Source organism: Gossypium arboreum, chromosome 8, assembly GCF_025698485.1.
Source record: "Gossypium arboreum isolate Shixiya-1 chromosome 8, ASM2569848v2, whole genome shotgun sequence".
In the NCBI taxonomy this organism is placed as follows: domain Eukaryota; kingdom Viridiplantae; phylum Streptophyta; class Magnoliopsida; order Malvales; family Malvaceae; genus Gossypium; species Gossypium arboreum.
Window position 1 is genome coordinate 97,509,790 of NC_069077.1, and position 19,632 is coordinate 97,529,421.

At 31.7% G+C, this 19,632-nt stretch overlaps 1 protein-coding gene and 1 long non-coding RNA gene across 2 annotated transcripts; one reads left to right on the top strand and one right to left on the bottom strand.

The window, feature by feature from the left end:
* Positions 1 to 252: 252 nt before the first annotated feature.
* On the bottom strand, positions 253 to 1,621 carry LOC108469213 (hydroxyproline O-galactosyltransferase GALT3). Its single transcript, XM_017770107.2, has one exon. It carries the CDS (start codon positions 1,379 to 1,381, stop codon positions 422 to 424), a length of 960 nt encoding a protein of 319 aa, XP_017625596.1. The 5' UTR covers positions 1,382 to 1,621; the 3' UTR covers positions 253 to 421.
* A 13,122-nt stretch (positions 1,622 to 14,743) lies between these two features.
* Positions 14,744 to 16,853, top strand: LOC128296498 (uncharacterized). The gene is made up of 3 exons (XR_008287104.1): positions 14,744 to 14,826; positions 15,298 to 15,382; positions 16,789 to 16,853. It is a non-coding gene; the product is annotated as an uncharacterized LOC128296498 (long non-coding RNA).
* The last annotated feature ends 2,779 nt before the right edge of the window (positions 16,854 to 19,632 follow it).

The window sequence follows — 19,632 nt, forward strand, 5'->3', positions numbered from 1 at the left end:
ACGAGGGTGCTAATCATTCCTCGTGTGTAACTGACTCCTAAACCCATTTTCTGAATTTTGTAGACCAAAACTCGTTGTTTTAGTAAATCAAAATATTTTATTAAAACAATCAAATTACGAGGTGATCCGATCACACCTAAAAAAAAAGATTGATGGCGACTCTATTTTCGTTTTTAAAATAAAAGTCGACCCCTTTTTTAAAAAAAATAGTTTCGACAACTTTTACTTAAGAAGAAGGAAGTACCCAAAACATAACCCAACTTGATGCATAAACCCTTTTTAGTTAATTTTTACACAAGTGGCATTAATTCAACCAAAGCTCGATAGACTTTATTTGAACCTGAAGAATGAATGAACAAAATCAAAATTTTGTGTGTGGGTGGACTTAGAATCAGAGAAATGAAAGAATAATAAAGAAGTTCTAGGGTATGTGATATAATTTAGAAGGTTTCAAATTGGTGGTAACATTGAAATACTTCAAGGTATGAATCCACTTCTCCTGATTCTTCAACAAATGCACAGCGATGGTGTCGGGCCATAGGTCATGCGTGCACCTTGTGGGCGGCTCAGGATAATTGTACATTGACCACTTAGCGTTGAACCTGTTTTTAGCCCGATGCCCATCTCGTAGCCACTCTCCAAAAACCTTATCCTCCGGTCCTTCCAAATGATTTTTAGGAATCTCCGAGTCTCTAATCCACTCAGCTATGTCCCATGATACCAAATATCCCATCCCAGACATGTAATGAACAAAAGGGTCCATGCTGGGGCATGGGATTACGTACCCGTAATACAAGTCTTCTCTTGGTAATGGCCTTAGTGACTCCACCAACTTGTCTAACCTCAAGTATGTATCATCGTCTCCTTTCATCACGTAATGGTAAGGAGGGTAAGGCCTATCCGAGGAGTTAAATATCTCCGGCAAGCTCGAAAAGAATGTGTAAGTCTTGCCCTTGTTCATATTTTCTTTACAGTTGAGGATTATGATATCATCGTATCGCATTATCTCAAGTGCAACCAATACCTTCTGGTCTTCTTTTGTGAGGTTACAAAACACGAACTTCACGTCCACTTGTGCCCCCACCGGAGTCTGCGTACCATATATGAGACGAAGGAAATGGCGGCGATGGTACTGATCGGGAAGTGTGAGGATTCCGATCAAAATCCGAATGTCATCGGATGAGGAATTGGGTACAAGTGTGGACATTTCTGAAGATGAGTTGAGAGGCAGAGGGGCGTTGGAAAGAGCACATCTTCCAAGCTTAAACAAGCTCTCGAATCTGATTTCGTTGATGGAAGCTAATGCACAGAGGAAGAAGATGAAAGTGAGAGATGAGAGAATGAATCGCTTCCCTTCTGATGGTTTTGATGAAGGCTTCATATTGTAATTTGATATTATGGAGTTAATTGGCTTCTTTAGACAGGGTTTAAGAGAGAGAGGGGGTGCGAGATTCAATAAAGTGTTTTCTTTAGATACAACGGATGTAGTAGTTGTGAGTTTCGTGCTATTTGGACTAACAAATTTGACTTTTCATCCCCTTAATGGTCTAAGAACGTGATTGAGAGAAGAAAGCTTGAATATTTTCAGGAAAAAGGCATGGGAAGCATGAAATTTACCCTTCTTTCCTTTCGACTTATCTCACAATATTGAAAAACTGAAACCGAGTCTATTTGAAGTTACAATTGACACAAATAATCCTAATCTAATTTTAATTAGAGGATACTCCTTTATAGGTTTTACAATGAATAACAACACAACAAATTATTATTAAATTAAATAAAAATATGAACAACTTGTAAATAAATACTAATAATTTTATTTAAACATTCATCGTAACAATTATAAATAAACATTAATAACTCTTAGATTTAAGATCTCAAGCTTTTAGGATTTATTTATAATTTAATTATGTTTAAATAAAGTTATTAATATTTATTTATAAGTTCTCCACTATTTTTTATTTTATTTAATGATGAGGTGTCATATTATTATTTACCGATGGTACACTAAATTTATCTACTGGCACTGCATCAAATGATTTATAATTAAAATCCAAACAATGAAAACTGAAATTTCATGTATAACTTGATTGTGAGCATGGAATTTGTTTAATAAAGTTAAGGGTAATATTTTCATTTTTGTTAGAAGTTAGGAAAAAGAATTCCAGTATCCTGGATTTGAACAGCTGTGAAGGTTCAACTATGTGTGTCTTTAACCCACTAGAGAGAGGAATGAGTTACAAATCTAAATCAGGGGCGGGGCCAATGGGTACGCAAATCTAATGCTTTCTCTTATAGTATGTGTCGACTACATTATCAACCACTAAAAGTGTATTCAAATTTGTTACTCTATCACAATAAATATATAATAATAAATAAAGCAAAACAATGTACTTACCTGCATTGTATATGAGTCAAATTAAGAATAGAAAGTTCCTTAGGTGGATTTGAGCCTAACGTTAGCTACGCAATTTTTGTTGGAGTCCTGTATGTAGCCCAAGTTTTGGTAATTAGGTGGAAATGCAATTTGCAAGAACATGGCAAACATCGATCCTTTTCTTGCGCTTATACTCACCGACCCATCCAATGCTTGGATCTAAAAGAAAGTGCTATTGACCCTGGAAGCATGCTGCTCAATACTCACAGTCCCGGTGAGAATCTTGATTTATAGTGATCCAAGATGAACGGGAAACTGCTTTAATTGTTCATACTATATAGTCTCGGTTTCTTTTTCTTTTTTATATAATTCCTAGGATAGATAGAATTTTTTTTTGTCTTTAAATAAAAAAATAAATATACTTTAGTGCGCTCGAACCTATATTCTTCTACTCTAACAATAAAACTGACGCTAACCGAGTTAAGAGTTAATCAACAATCTCGATTAAAATTAAAATAATAGCAAGATTAAATATTGTTTTGCACATTTAATTGCAATTATAATTTAACTATTTTGTTAGTATATTTTAACAAGATTAAAAAGATTTTTTTTTACATATTTTCGGAATTATTGATGAAGATATTCAATCAATGAAAAATATAACTGATGAAAATATCGGTCAAAACAAGAATAAAATATTTTAAGGAGTTCTACTATAATTTACCTATCTTTAAATAGATACTGAGATCAAAAAGTTTATATGAAGATCTCTTTTGATCTCATGTCAAGGAGTAATTGGGGGTGAAGCCATGTAAGGAGTAAATGGGGGTGAGACTTGTTTACTGCTTTTAGTATGCTAATTAGGAAGCTCAATTTGTTCATTTACGAGTAACATTCATGTGTTTTTATGTTTGTAAACAAACTTACTTATTAGTTTGGTCTAGGGAAATTTTTAATTGGAGAGTTTAATTTAAATAATTGTATGGGAGGAGGCTGCAATAAGATGAGTAAATTAAGTTTAAATTACATCTTATACAATAGAATTATACAGATTCTACATGTGTAGGATTTGGATTCAAATTGCGTAACCAATTTATGTTTTTCCTCTTTATATTTCTAACTAATTTCTTATCACGTGTGACACACGAATTAGTTGTATGTAATAATTATAATATATTAAAATTATTTATATATTTTCACAAATAATATAAAATAATATATCCTAAATGCTGTATAAAATATTATATGTTTTTCAACCCATCGATTGATTGAATCAATGAAATCTTTTGATAAATCTCCATAATATTTTTGTGCTCTTTAAATTTTTTATTGAATTTAAATTGCTCATTGTACAATGTCTTGTGCATGTAAATCTCGCACTACAGTTGTTCGATTATTCTCTCATCAAATTCATTCTTCAAATTGATAGTGAATGGATTCCTTCCATGATCTTAATGTCAAAAAATTAGAGAATAAATAATGTTAAAACAAATGATGCAAAGTTATCATATCCATTCTTCAAATCTTTAAATGATTCCCTTTCATGATTTTAATATAAAAATTGTAGAATAAATTATGTTAAAACAAATTATTTAAAATCACATTAAAAGATATTAAGTAAAAATGAAAAAATATTTAAAATAGGAAAATAAGGTTAAAATACCTTACACTGTTAGTGGTTTAATTTATATTTTTTGTTGTGTTTCATCATCTTTTGAATCTATTTATATGCTTTTATACATACATAAAATTGAAGGAAGACAGGTGCATCGATTTTATTTTATATAAATTATTCCTTAATTGTTGTGATTTTATTTCTCATTTTACCTTAATTTTCGTAATCACTATTAAAGAATTTTTTAATTACCTTTTACATTAACATTAAAAAGTAGATATGTTTCAATGTATTTATTGTTGCATATTGGCATTAATGTACTTAAAATGAATCTTTAACTGCTTTCAAAGATAGAGGTAGCAAATAAAGTTTAATATGAAATGAATTGTTGACATTATAAGTAATAAACATATTCACGATCTATTATTATGATAATTAATCTGCTTAGTTATAAATTTGTTAGTAGTAAATTACAATTCAAAATAGATTATTAGAGATTAATAATGCAAATATGAAAAAGTCTATAGAGGAGTTATTCAAAATGTTTAATGATTTGGTATTTGTAATTAATGTAATAATACATCATTAATAATAGAAAGAAAATTATATTTAAAACTTAATTCTAAAATGAGACCCACTTTAAATATAACTAACAAAAATAAAAAAAAGCATTTTTAAAATTCGCATAGAAAGAAGAAAAAAAAAAAGAAGGTAAAAAAAAGGAAGGGTGATGTTTCATGGTGGTAGACTTAAAATTGGTTCCAACATTATCATGAAAATAGAAATTGTTGGGAATTGATTATGATTAGAGGAGGGAGATCTTTGGAATAGAATTGGATGAGGAAGATGACTTTGTTTTTGCAGAAGGGGATATCACGAGGTCTTTTGTCAATGGCATTCCCTCGATTATTTTCTTTGATAAAGTTAATCAATTCTTAATCAAGGACGTGGCTAACATCATGCTAATTAATCTTTTAGGTCAAAACTTTGGGTATGTTGCGCTTCAAAACAAAGTGTATTCTCTTTGGAAGCCATCTAAGCCTTTTCAAATGATGGACATCGAGAACGACTATTTTTTGGCTAAGTTCCAAAATTCTGAGGATTTTGAGAGAGTTTTCTCCCAGGTTCCTTGGATCATCTACGGAAAATACTTGACCATGCAACCATGGTCCATAGAATTTGATCCTGCACAATCGTTCCCTAGTGTGGTTATGTCGTGGATCCGTTTCCTAGGGCTTTCGAGATACATGTAGAAATGAAAAATTTTATAGGAGATTGGAGAGACGGTAGGAAAAGTCGCTAAGCTAGATTTCAATATTGATAACCGAGCTCAAGGAAAATTTGCGCATATGGTGGTTGTAATGGCCAATTTTGGCCCAGATCAATAAAACAATAAAACCCAAACAATAAGTAAAAATCCAAATATTTATTAACAGTCCACTTACAAATTTATAACCCCAAATAAAATGGCCCAATATCAAACCCAAATTACGTAAACCAATTCCTAACTAAAACCCATTACATATTAAACTAAACAACCCAAAATTTGAAGGCCCAAGTGGCCCAGAATGTTTAAACATTTAGAAACCCTAACCCTAGCCCCAACTTTCAACCACTACTCCTCACCAGCAGGGCCACCACACGCGCCGCTTCGTCGCACGCCGCACGCCATCTCCTCCATGCATCATATAACACCTGCAACAAAATCAAATGCAACAACAGAGAGAGAGCACGCGAGCAACAGAGAAGTAAATAGCAAAAAACAAAAAAAACAGAAACAAAGGGTTGTGATTTCGGCTATAAGAGCCACATCGATTTCTCTGTCGTTTTTTTATGAATATTAAGCAATCAAAAAGCAATACACAAGAGAAAAGGTTGATTTCTATTTCCATATCTCGTTTTCCTTTCGTTCTTTTCTATTTTTCTTTTTTTATTATCTTTTATTTTTATTATAAATCTATTTTAAACAAAAAATAACTAAAGAAATAAAAAACTCACCTAGGATCTCTCGCGGTTGCGATGTCGGAGAACCCTCCTTTTTGCTGAAATCGGGTCCAAAGAGGGGCCGAGAGCCTCTCCTATACGGCGTTTGCGGATCTCGGTAGCGTGGCCTTCAGGGGTGCTCCAAAATGGGGCTAAAGAAGCCCATTTTTTGAGACGTCGGCCACTGGCCATGGCGGCGATAGGGTAGACCTCCGAAGGACCCCAACCGTCGAGGAGAAGAGGGGAGTGAGAGCATGTGAGGGTTTTGAAAATTAAAAGAAAAGGGTAAAGGGTAGAATGAAAAAAGGAAGGGAAAATTTGGCTTTTGGTAACATGTGAAACGGCGCCGTTTAGGGCCTGTTTCAGTGGCCCTAAAAAGGCACCATATAAGGTTTAGACCCGTGCGACCCAACCCGATTTAAAGGGGATCCGCGTGTTTTTAAGGCCCAATTGGGCTATTTGTGATTTTGGTCCCTCGTTTTTGCATCACCATTCGATTAGGCCCTATTTTATTCTTTTTGACTTTTAATTTTACCCTGAAATTTTCGCATCATTTCATTTTGGCCCTAGAACAAAATGTTGAGCATAAAGAGCCTGGGACATTTTCTCTTTCGATCCCTGTTCTTTTGCGCTCACTCAAATATAGTCCCTGGCAGCTTTTATTTTTTTATAATTTATACCCTAAATTTTAATTCTATTTCAACCTAATGCTTGGTCTGTTTAATTGATTTATTTATTTATTTTTCATTTTGTTTTTTATTAAAAACTGTTATTATCATTCATTTTAAGTTTCTATATTATTTATTTCAAATCATTTTTTTACATATTATATATTTAAACTATTACTCATTTTGAATTCTACCTATATTATTTATTTCAAACTATTATACCTTATTTATTTTGAAATTATTTATATACTTTAAACTTTTATATATTATTTATTTTGGATTAGTCATATACATATTTTCTATTTAAATATTTTTATATATTATTTATTTCAAATTTATTTTTCATATTATTTATTCTAAATATTTTTATCGTTATTTATGTTAAACCATTTTATATATTATCTATTTTAAGTTTTTATATGTCATTCATTATACTATTTTATATGTAAACTATTTTAAATTCTTTTATTATTTATTGTAAACCTTTTATCATTTCATATATTACTTATATTAAATTGTTTTATATATTTTTATATATTATTTACTTTAAATTTATTTTTCACATATTATTTATTTTGACTTTCTATGTTTTCTTTTAAATTGTTATATATACTATTCATTTTAAGTTGTATTATTTTATTTTAAATTATTATGTGTATTAATTATTTTAGATTGTATTATTCTATTCCCTTTAAATTGTTTTTTATAGTATCTATTTTAAACTTATTTTTATGTATTACTTATTTAAAATTGTCTCATTATTTATTTTAAATGGCTTTGTGTTATTTATTTCATTCATTTGATTATTATTGTTGGTATCTAAATAATATGTGTTGTGTGATTTTTTCTATTGTGTTTTTAATTGTTCATTCGTATTTTCATATTATTGTCATCCTCTTGTATAATATTGTATTCGTGTGGTATTATTCCATGTCTTTGTTTTATCTAGTTTAAATCATATCGTACATTAAGCTCCAACATTTTAATTCAATATAGATCGCTTCGTTTTATTCCAAACAAAATAAATGCACATTGTTAAATATTGTACTCACTATTATTAAAAAAAAAAGAAGAAGATAAATTTTCAAAATAAGGCACTATTTTGTGTTTTGGGAAATTCGAGAAATTGTACCCTAACTTACAGGGTTTTGATTTTCTCGTTAAGCCTAAATAGCCAAATATCCTTTAGATTTCAAAAAACACGAAGTTTCAATAAAATCAAAGGCAAACTCGTTCCCGAGAATTCAAAAGTTGCATCCTAACTTACGGGATATGACATTTTGTTCCATCGAGATAAGTAGGCCCTTGATGTTCGTCTCACTTAATTCAAGCTTGTTTTTATTAACGTTCATAAAAAGGGATAGTATTTTAAAATTTCTTTTAAAATGTTTTCAACTTTTGACATTAAGACGTTAATTAATCAATTAGGTACCAATTTTGGGCGTGACAAGGGTGCTAATCCTTCCTCGCACGTAATTGACTCCCGAACTCGTTTTCTCAATTTTAGACCAAAATCATTTGTTTTAATAAATCAAAATATTTTATTAAAACGACCAAATTTATAGGTGATCCGATCACACCTAAATAAAAAAGATTAGTGGCGACTCTATTTTCGTTTTTTAAAAATAAGTCGACGCCCTTTATTCAAAAAAATGGTTTCGACAGTGATTTATGTTAATTTGGATAGGCCATTGCTATCTCAGGTACTAATTAATGGTACAATTCAAAGAATCGAATATCAATACCTGCCTACAGTTTATTTGTCGTGTGGATGCTACAAGCATGTGAAGGAAATCTGTACAAAAAAAAAAAAAAAGAACCTGGCCTGAGTATAGAGGGAGGTGTTATGGGTTCTTATGGTTTCTTATTATTTTCGATTGGAGGAAGAAGAAAAGATAGTGGATGATACTTTTTCTTTATTTTAATTATAACATATAATTTAATTTAGTTATAAAATAATATAAAAATCAATTTAATCAAGTGCACTAACTGTCCAAGCTATCATATTATTGTCTAAATGCCATAATAAGTCCTCCCACATTTACTATTTAAGCCACTTAACTAATAAAAATCAATAATAATTAACTTCTACAATTTTTACGATTTAGTCCTTTTTCTTTAATTAACTATCAGATCACCAAAATTTCAGGACCAATCTATAAATATTTAATAAAAATATTTATGAGCTCAATTTATGAAAACGAGGTTCCGATACATCATTTTCTAAAACTATTAACTTTCTATACGAACCAATCGTACTTTGACTAACTGATCAATTAATAAAATTTATCAAATCAAATTCAAAATAACATTATATTTAACTCATAATATTAAATAATATTATTTACGGACTCCCTCATTGGAGTTGTGGTCCCGAACTACTATTTCTGGCACCACTTAAAAACGGATTGTTACAACTCTCCCTCTAAGGAAATTTCATCCTCGAAATCTTTACTTGAAAATAGGTTTGAATACTGTGATCTCATTAAATTTTCCATTTCTCAAGTAGCTCTTTCTATACCATGTCGATTTCACAATATTTTCACTAATGGTACTCATTAGTTTCGTAGTTCTTTTATTTCCAAAGCTAAAATTTTGACTGGTTCTTCTGAATATAACAAGTCAGGTTGTATTTCTATCTCGTCAAAAGTAATCACGTAAGAGAAATCTGATCTATATCATCGTAACATCGGAACGTAGAAAACTTAATGAATCTTTTTGAGCTCTAAAAGAAATTCTAGTCTGTAAGTCACCAAACTAATTCTCTTGATAATTTCATTTTGCCAAACAAATCTCAGACTAAGGTTTCCTTGACTAAGGTTTCCTTTTCTACTAAAATGTAACGCTTAGTCCCACGGGGAGACTTTTGGAAATACTCTATCACCAGTCTAAACTTTACATCTTTTCTTCTCCAATCCACAAACAATTTCTAACGATCTAAAACAGATTTTAAAACAATCTTAGATCCCGATAAAAAAAATAAACAATGGCACATTGTACAAGTTGACAATCTTAACAACATATAGTTCAGTTAATTTTCTTAAGTGAGTAATCAATCATGACTGGAATAAATGAGTTGACTTCATCCACCTATCCACAATTACCCAGATTGAATCTTCTTTTCGGAGTTAATGGAAGTCCTGATACAAGTCCATCGTATCACGTTCCCATTTCCACTTAGGAATCATAATAAGCTGTAGTAAACCTAACAAAACCTGATGCTCGAATTTTACTTGCGGACATACAAATATCTCGATACAAACTCAAATATTTCTCATTTCATTCCCGACTACTAGTAACTTTGTTTCAAGTCATTATACATTTTGTTGCCTCCAAAATATATTGAATAAATGTTGCTATAGCTTCCTATAAAATTTCTCTTTTAAACTCAAAATTGTTCGGTACACAAATTCGATTTCGAAAATACAAACTATCATTACTACTAACACTAAAATCAACAATCTAGTCATTCTGAATTTGCTCCCATTTAGATAACAAATTCAGATCATTTCTTTGAAAATCTCGAATTTTCTAAGAAAGTAAATTAACTTTCAGTTCAATAACAATAAAACCATTAAATTCTCAAATCAGATGAATATTCATAGCTTTTAGAGATTTCTAACTCAACAAATCTGTCATTATATCAAATTTTACTCGGATGGTAATATTTCAATAACTCTAACCATCTATGTTGTCTCAAACTCAATTTTGAAACTTTTGTTAACATAGCTTTCAACTGTTCGAAACTCTACTGACATTTATTCAATAAACAAAACTAACATTTATCTGCAACAACTTTGATCTGCCACAATTCGTTGTGGTAAATTAAGGTCTTTTTGACACCTAGTGAACTTATTTTCCTATGTTTTTATATGTTTTTATTTCGGTTTTGGTTTGTATTTGCTTAGGTTTAATTTCGGTAAAATAAGTATTTTTACATAGTTTTTAGTGTTTTGATGTCCTATAAGGCCAAATCGAGCCTTGGGAATGACTAATGGGTATTTGAGTGTGTAGGGCATCAATTTGAGCTTAAGTATGTAAGGAACAATGGTCGTGTCGCGACATCAACATTTGGCGTCACGACACTAAACTTCAAAACATCAAATGCTGAAAACAGGGTTGATGTCATGATGTTGTGGCATCATTGTGAAAAATTGTTGAGTGGTCGCGTGATCAGAATTTTAAAGCTGAAATTTGGTTATTAAATCAGAGGTATTTTAGGAATAAATTACCTTAATGTTTCCCTAACTTTTGCCTATATATACACTATTATAATCTTATCATGGAGGAGGTTGTTGATAGCTAGACAATTAAATAGTTTTATTTGCTTTTCTTTGTAATTTATTTATGTTCACTTAGTCAGTATTTTTCCTATTCCGATGTGAAGACTATTGCGAGCGGGGATTGCTCCAGCACCATGCCTCAATTAATTATCAACGAGCAATTTCTTCATTTATATTTTGTTTCTCTGAACAATGAACATTTGTACGAATATAAGAATAAATATTGTGCTTATTTCATATCTGACATGTTTTTGTTGTAGATATGATTTATTAATTAAGTAATTATTTATCTAAAATTGAATGTTTATTCAAGAATTCTAAGTATATTAGGGAGTGACATCCCTAATAGAATATCAAGATAGGTGAGATTGAGAGGGTATCCTATCGAGTATAACTTGTGCCAAGCGGTGAGATCAAGAGAGTATATGTATGTTTAGGAAGAGACTGAGAAGGTGACTTAGGTGGTAATCGGTAGTGAATATGTGACTGAGAAGGTATTCTTAGCTAATGGTGACAAATAACTCAATTGAGGGTAATTAGAAACTTAGTTGTCCTTCCCCATGCTGAGTTAGGCTATGGTGACCAAAGATTTTTTGGCCCAAATTTTCGAGTTTATCTTGCTTAATTTGAATCAAATACATGCTTAATTAATTAAGAACCCCAAACTAAAATGGCATAATAACATTTTTTACCCTTAACATTTCTTTAAAACATCAAAACAGCTCTTTAATTTTTTTCTGCTTCTTTATTCGTCAAATTAGTCTATTTTCAATGGAAATACTAACGGAGCTATTAAAATTTGGCTTGGCATCCACATGGGTATTTCTTAATACAATAAAATCATGTGTTTTTTATGTTTTAAAATATTTTTTCTTTTTTTTTCTTTTCTCTCTTTATTTTTCCTTATTTTTCTTTCTTTCTTTTTCTATCTTATTTTTTTCCTATTCTTCTTCTTCTTATTTTTTTCCACAAAAACTCGTAGCACCCTATTTCACCGCCATCACTTCTCCGGCGTTGTTACCTATTCTTTTCTCTACAAAATGTGCACTCTTCCCTCCTTCCTCTTTTTTTTCCCTCTTTCCTCCTCTTTTCCCTTCAGTTCTAGCCCTAGCTTCTTGTTGTGTCGTCACTGCTTCACTCTGATGATGAAACACTGTCTAAAACCACCTAAAGTAGAGCCCTAAACCCCCTCTCTTCCTTTCTCTAAATGTGATAAGAAACAACCTAGAAAATAGGAAAAGAACAATAGAATGGAAAGAGGCAAGAGAATAAGAAAGAAAAGAACCAATAGTTGTTTTCTACTGCATATTTCATGCCCTGTATTGCAGTCATATAACCTGGTTTATAGAGAAAATAAAGAAAAACGACAAAAAAGGAAGTTGTGACAATAGTAACAAAAATAACAAACTTATTTGGATAAAACGCCCTGTTTCATTTAAGTTCATTGAAATTACTCTTTTGCCACTAAAAATTTTAGCTCGTATCAAATACCCTTCGCTCTAAATGTTCCTTGTCCTCAAAGATTCATATTAGGAAAAACTTACTTCAATTGTTACAGGGACTCTCAGGTAGCATATTTAGGAAGCGAATTTTCCCACTCTACCAACACTTCCGTTATGGCCTCATTCCCACGTTTCACCATTCGTCTGTCCAAAATCTTAACATGTTCCTTTGACTATACTCCATGTTCGTCAACTAAAGGAAGAGTGGCCTAAATATATGTTGTTCCCACATGTATTTTGAGGTGTGACACGTGAAAAACAGGATAAATTTTTGAACCTAGAGGTAGTTGCAATTTGTAGGCTACCCTTCCCACTCGACTTTCAACTAGGAATGGACCAAAAAACTTAGGAGCAAGTTTCTGATTTATCACTCTTCTTACTAAAAATTGTTGACAAGGTTGCAACTTTAAATACACCCAATCTCCTACCTTGAAAATTCTCTATGTTTGGTGTTTATTAGCCTGTTGACGCATTCGGTCTTGGGCTCTTTTGAGATGAAATATCAACATTTTCCTGGTAGCTTCTTATTGCTGTAAACTTCAATCTACCTTGGCCACCATTGAAACACTAGCAAATAGGGTATGTGATGAGGTAAAATCAGGCTATATAAGGCCTAATACGGGGTGGTTTTAATGGAAGTATGAAAACTGGTGTTGTACCACCATTCAGCCAACAGAAGCCAACTATTCCAATCTTGAGGTCGTTCTCCAGTCATACAACACAAATAACTCTCAAAGCATCGGTTTAACATCTCTATTTTTCCATCTGTCTCGAGATGGTAAGTGATGGAAAGATGAAGTTTGGTGCCCACTATGTGAAAAAGGTCCTGCCAAAAGTTGCTGACAAACATCTTGTCCCTGTCAAACACAATGGAATCGGGTAATCTATGCAACCTATAGACATGTTCCATGAACAGTTTAGCTATAGTAACAGCAGTGAAAGGATGAGCTAAGCTGATGGAATGTCCATATATTATTAAGCGATCTACAACCACCAAAATCACATTCTTACTATTGGAACAAGGAAAACCTTTAATGAAGTCCATATAAATGGAAGACCATGCCTTCTCAGGTAAAGGCAAGGGTTATAGTAATCCTGAAGAGGCCACAGTTTTATACTTATTTTTTTAGCAAACCAAACATTCCCCTACCCATTTCTTAACATCTTTCGATAATCCCTTCCGGTATATATGGCTGTGCATCCTCTTTCTAGTTGCCTGGATCCCTGAATGACCCCCCAAAGTACTAGTATGGAAGTGTTGAAATAGCTCCTGCTTAAGATTACTCACATTCCCCCACTACAATTTTGCCTTTTCGTCGAAGGAATTTGCCATCCCATATATATTTTGGGTGTTCGTCTAGTTACTGTTGAACCTCAATACAGATTTTTTACACCTTTGGTTCAGCTTGATAGGAAGCTTGGACTTGTGTTAGCAGATGGGAGCTGATAGAACTACTAGTGACTTGTAAGAGTTGCCCTTCTTTTAAGGTTTGAATCCTGGATAAAGCATCTGCTACAACATTATTTAGACCCCCTCCTATAGACCATCTCATAGTCATAGCCCAGCATCTTTATGACCTACTTTTGTTGGAAGGGTGTAACAGCAACTTGCTCACCCAAAAACCTTAAACTCTGGTGATCGTTCTGAATTTTAAAGTGCATTCCTATTAAGTATGAGTGCCACTTCTATACTGCTAACAAAGCAACCATCATCTCCTTATCATAAATTGATAAAGCTTGATGTCAAGCGCCCAAACCTTTACCAAAATAAGCAATCGGTCGACCTTGTTGTTGAAGAACAGCCCCTATTCCAAACCCAGATGCATCCTTATCAACACAAAATTTCAGTTGGATGTTGGGTAAAACTAAAACTAGAGCTGTACAAAGAGCCCTCTTCAATTGCTCAAAGGCAACCGTTGTAACAACCCGATTTAGACCCTAATCAAAATGGTAATTTCATGACCACGAATCCGAGTAAGAAAAATATTTAAAAATTATTTTTTGTGTTTATTTTGTGTGAATTTATATCTGTGAAATTTTCGTGATTTAATTTTGTCGTTTAGGTGTCTGATTAAATAAAAGGGCTTAATCGCGTAAAATAAAAATTTGGTGGTTAAAGGTGAAAGTGCTTAATTGTTGTTGTTTTTATTAGTGGAGGCATTTATAATGCAATTAAACCATTATTAATTTTGGTGGACGGCAATGGACATAAAATAAGTGATAATAAAATGTTTAAACAAAGGTTAAATTTGTAATTAAGTAAAATTATATCATAAGTTATAATATAACATAAAATAAAGCCATATTTGTGTTATATTATGTTCTTGACCGAAACAAAAAGAAAAGAAAAAGAAATAGAGAAAGCTAGGTTCGGCCATCCTTTCAAGCTTGATTCAAGGTTTGTTCTTACTCAATTTTTGATAATTTTTACGTTCTTGAGATTGTTGCTTTGAGTACTACAAAACCCATCCTTGAATTTTTTATTTTGATGAATATTTTGAGTTATGCCATTTTTGAGAGCTTGTGATTTTTGTTGTTTGATGATGAAATATGGAAGATATACTTTAGATTAACATATTTTGTATTGGAGTTTTTGGTGATTTTGAGTAATTAGGACTAAATTGCAAAAATAATAATTTGAGGGACTAAAATGTGAAAGAAATGAAATATATGGACTTGTATAAGTATGGGTAAAATTCAACCCAACATGGGTATAGGGAAATTTTACATATTTTGTGTTTTGTGCAATAGGGACTAAATTGTAAAAATTATAAATGTTAGGGGTAAAATGGTAATTTGCCCACTTATGTGTTTTTAGACCAAATTGAATGAAAATATATTTGAATGAGCTTAATTTGAATATGTTTAGATCAAGAACCAAAGAATTCGGATTTGGATCGGGGAAAAACGAAAGTCGTCGACTAGCTGCCCTGTTCTGTTTTACATCGTCCGAGGTAAGTTTATAAGCAAATAAATGTTGTTAATTTTGTATATACATATATATATAAGTTTTATATGCTGAACCGAATTTTAAGATTTTATATACCTAATGACCGAATGTGTATATGCTTGGAAATTAAGTTTACAAGTTTGATTCAACCAAGTTACGACGTCTGAAAGCCCCGTATGAGCCTTAGGAATAGCTAGGATACATATGCCATAACATAGGATTCCGATATGTGATGTGCGAGTAAGACCATGGCATCGATATATGTGTGTGAGTAAGACCAAGTTTAACACGTTGGCATCGATATATGATTCCGTTATATGTGTACGAGTAAGACCCTGTCTAGGACAGTAGCATCGATATGTGATTACATGTAAGACCACGTCTAGGGCATTGGCATTGTACGATATATGTGATAATCTGAGTATCCTACCCAATTCCGAATGGTTCAACGGGTAATGATAAGTTGTGAGCTTACATGTAGAATGAGCTGAATGACCAGGTATGAATTAGGTTATTACCTACTTGTAATAAGGTAAGTAAGTACTTAATGGTTGTTACAAATGACTTATGAGGTAAATAAAGAATGTGTATGAATATGCAAGTGTGTTCGGCCTTGAAATGTATATTGTGAAAATCTTTGAGATGATACTTGAACATGTGTAATTTTGACCAGTAATTATTTGATATGTGGTACAAACATATGTATGATGTTAGTTTGAATTTGTGAGTAATTGTGAAGTATATTCGGTTATAAGTTAAGTGTAATTATGTGGCATAAAGGTTTGACACATGAGTATATGTAAACAAGTGTTTAAAGGTTTAGTTTTATGCGTTGATAATATGGTTTTAATAGTGTATGGTACCTTGGTATAGACATATGTATATTCAGCTACATGAACGGTATAAGAATAGAATATTAAAGTTTATTTCAAGAACATATGCTTACGAATGTGTGTATATATATTCGAATAGATAATGGTACTATGGTTTTGAAATTTGAATGTTACCATGATAATAGATATAGTACATTCGTCCAAAAGTTATGTATAGTGACATCATATTTGTGACTTATGTGCAAACTTATATAAGTGGTTATGTACAGTTTTAAGAATAAAATAAGAATAATTATGAAATGATCCATGAATATTAGTTTATGGGTCTAAGTATAACCGGTTAAATAAAGATATTGTGGCTTTGAGTTTTGAATAATATTTTGATGCTGATTGTATGTGTACTTGGCAAAATGAAAGTATATGTATTATATGAAATTATAAGTTTGAAATTTTAAACGTGATTATAATAATATGAATTGGTTTGGAAATTCAATTGATATTATTATTAAGTTATTTATCTGCTTACAGCTTATTAAGCTTTAAAAGCTAACTCTGTGTATTTTTCCTATGTTTATAGAGTCACGAAGACCTGCTCGGGTTGGAATTCATGGGAGATCGTATCAACTATCCAGTTTTTGGTTTGGTAAATAAATGTTTTGAAGTCTTGGTAATGTGGCATGTATAAGCTAGTCTCGATTTGGTTTATTTGATTTGTATTTTTATAGCCATGCGAAAATGGCTTAATTTCTTTGCTTGAATCCGGTTATGTTTGATTGTGGTTTAAGTTCATTTTAGTTATAATGTTATGTGCCATGGATGAGTGGTATATATATAGTATGTGTTTTGTGCGTTGAAGCTGGTTAATAACTTTGGATGTGGTATGAATGAATTGGTCATAAAATATACAAATGTATGTTTGGTTGATTTGGATGTGGTTCATGTTAAGATAAAGTATGTATGTGAATTTGGGTTATTATGCTTAGTTGGAGATATTTTATTATGTTTTCCCTATGATTTGTGAGATTTGGGTCTTGGATATATTTACCAATAATTGGTTAATGACATGAATATTATAAATAGCTTTAAGTAAGCTTGTTAAATGGAAAATAGATGTATTTGAGTGGTGGTTTGTTAATGATGACAATTATAGTGTCAGTTCAGTTATGCTTAATATTATATTAAAAATATGTATTCATAGAATATCGTTTAATGCATGATTACTGATAAACCTAGTCGAAATATGATTGTATGCTCAAAACATGGTTACCATGAATTTGCTATTAAAGTTTGGCCTTGAATAACAATAAGTGAACTATAATTAAAAATGACCGAATGTTGACTATTACTTTATTATTGAATATGAAATTTTAAATATATTAATTAGCATATATAATGAGTGTACTTTTTAGTAGAGTGTGTTCATAAAATGGTTTATTTTACTATGGCTAAATGCGTGTGATCTAGTGACTAAAAATAGGTATGTATAATCTCTAATGATTAATGCTAAAAATAAAGTATATGGAAATGCATGGTTATTGCTATATGGATGTTTTAACTTGTATCCAAGTGCAAAGCATGCAAGTTCGTATTGACCATGACCTAAGCCGCATATGTAAGTGATTTTAAGATGTATAATATGGCTTATCAAGTTATAAGAATGTTTATGTGATTAGGTGGTTATACGCATAATTACATAAGTGGTATTAGAAGTATGTTTGACCATGTTGATAAAAAAAATTAATGTCGTGTGTATTAATGTATTTTATGTAGTAGGAAATACGTTGAAATTTGTTATAACTTGTGTATACAATGTGCAAATCAATGTACGTTCTGAAATGTAAATTAATTATATTTATAAATGAGTTTGACTTGTATGAATATATAAATGTCTGGAATGATGATTTCGATCGGTATGCCTCATAACCCCAATCCGGCGATGGATACGGGTCAAAGGTGTTACATTTTATTGGTATCAGAGCTATGGTTTAGTCTGTTCTAAGACTACCATAGCGTTATGAGTCTAGCTATACATGCCATATTTAACCTGCGATAGTGTGATATCTCTCGACTCTGACAAAAATTATTTTGATGAGACAGATAAGTTTTCCAACCGAGCTAATTCTGATAGTACAGAATGTGTACTCAAATGTTTGAATGGAATTTTGTTGATGATGTGTTGAAACTCATAAATGTATGGATCAAAATGTATGATATATATTGATGTTGACAAATGTTATAATTATATGAGCATATAGATTATGATATTTGAGTTGTGATTGCTATCTGAAATGTTTTGATTGTGAAATAATGATATGAGTTGGTATATCAATTAAATGCTAAGAACAAAAGTGATTAAAAGCAAATGTTTATTAAATGTTTGGACAAAGTGAAATTATTAATGAATTGATTATTTGTGAAAGTATGTGTTATGTGTATTTATGTGTAAATTAAATTTGAGGCTTTATTATCTTCACCCCCTTATCAGTGAAATATTACTGTGAAATGTGTAAGATTTGGTTGAATAAGTTCATAAGTCTGAAGTTACAGAAGTCTATTTTTTGGAAGATTAATAATGTGGTCAGAAAAGTGAATGAATCAGCAAATGAAGATAGTATTAAAAGAGACATTGGATGGTCCTGAAGACTATTTAGATTATGTGACATCACTGTTAAAGAAGAAGTTATCTCCAACTGAATGACCATGTTATCTAAAGAAAATATTAGCTAGAAGCTTTTCTAAATTGACTTCCGTTAGTGAATGGATGATATGAAAATTTCTGATGACAGAATTAGACAGTTGAATAATGTTTGAATTATATCGATGGCGGCTAAGTGCAGTTGTAACACCCCAAACCCGAGACCATCGCCGGTGTCGGGCACGAGGGGTTAACAAGCCAAGTTCACATATTTTGCCCACCAATTTCCACTTTTCCAGTCAGGCTAGAAAACTGCGTCACCGTCGCCTTAAAAATCATATCTCGAGTTTCAAAACTCGGAAACTGGTTTTGTAAATTTTCCCTGAATTTAAACTCATATATCCATCCATGGATTTATTTCTAGAATTTTTGGTCAGGCCAATTGGTACAGTTTATTAGTTAAAGTCACCCATGTTACAGGGATCGACTGCTCTGACCTTCGCGCGTTATAACTTGAATATCTATCTGTACAGGGCTTTAATACTGGTGCCGTTTGTTTCTAATGAAACTAGACTCAAAATGGAATCTGTACATATAAGGCATGACTCCTAATTCTTTCTGGATAATTTATAGTAAATTTTTAAAGTTGCAACAGGGGACCCAGAAACCGTTCTGGCCCTGTCTCACAATAGCTTTAATATCTCTTAACATGTAACTCCTATGACCATTTCGTTTCTTCCATATGAAAATAGACTCATCAAGGTTCATTTACATAGCTTATTCACT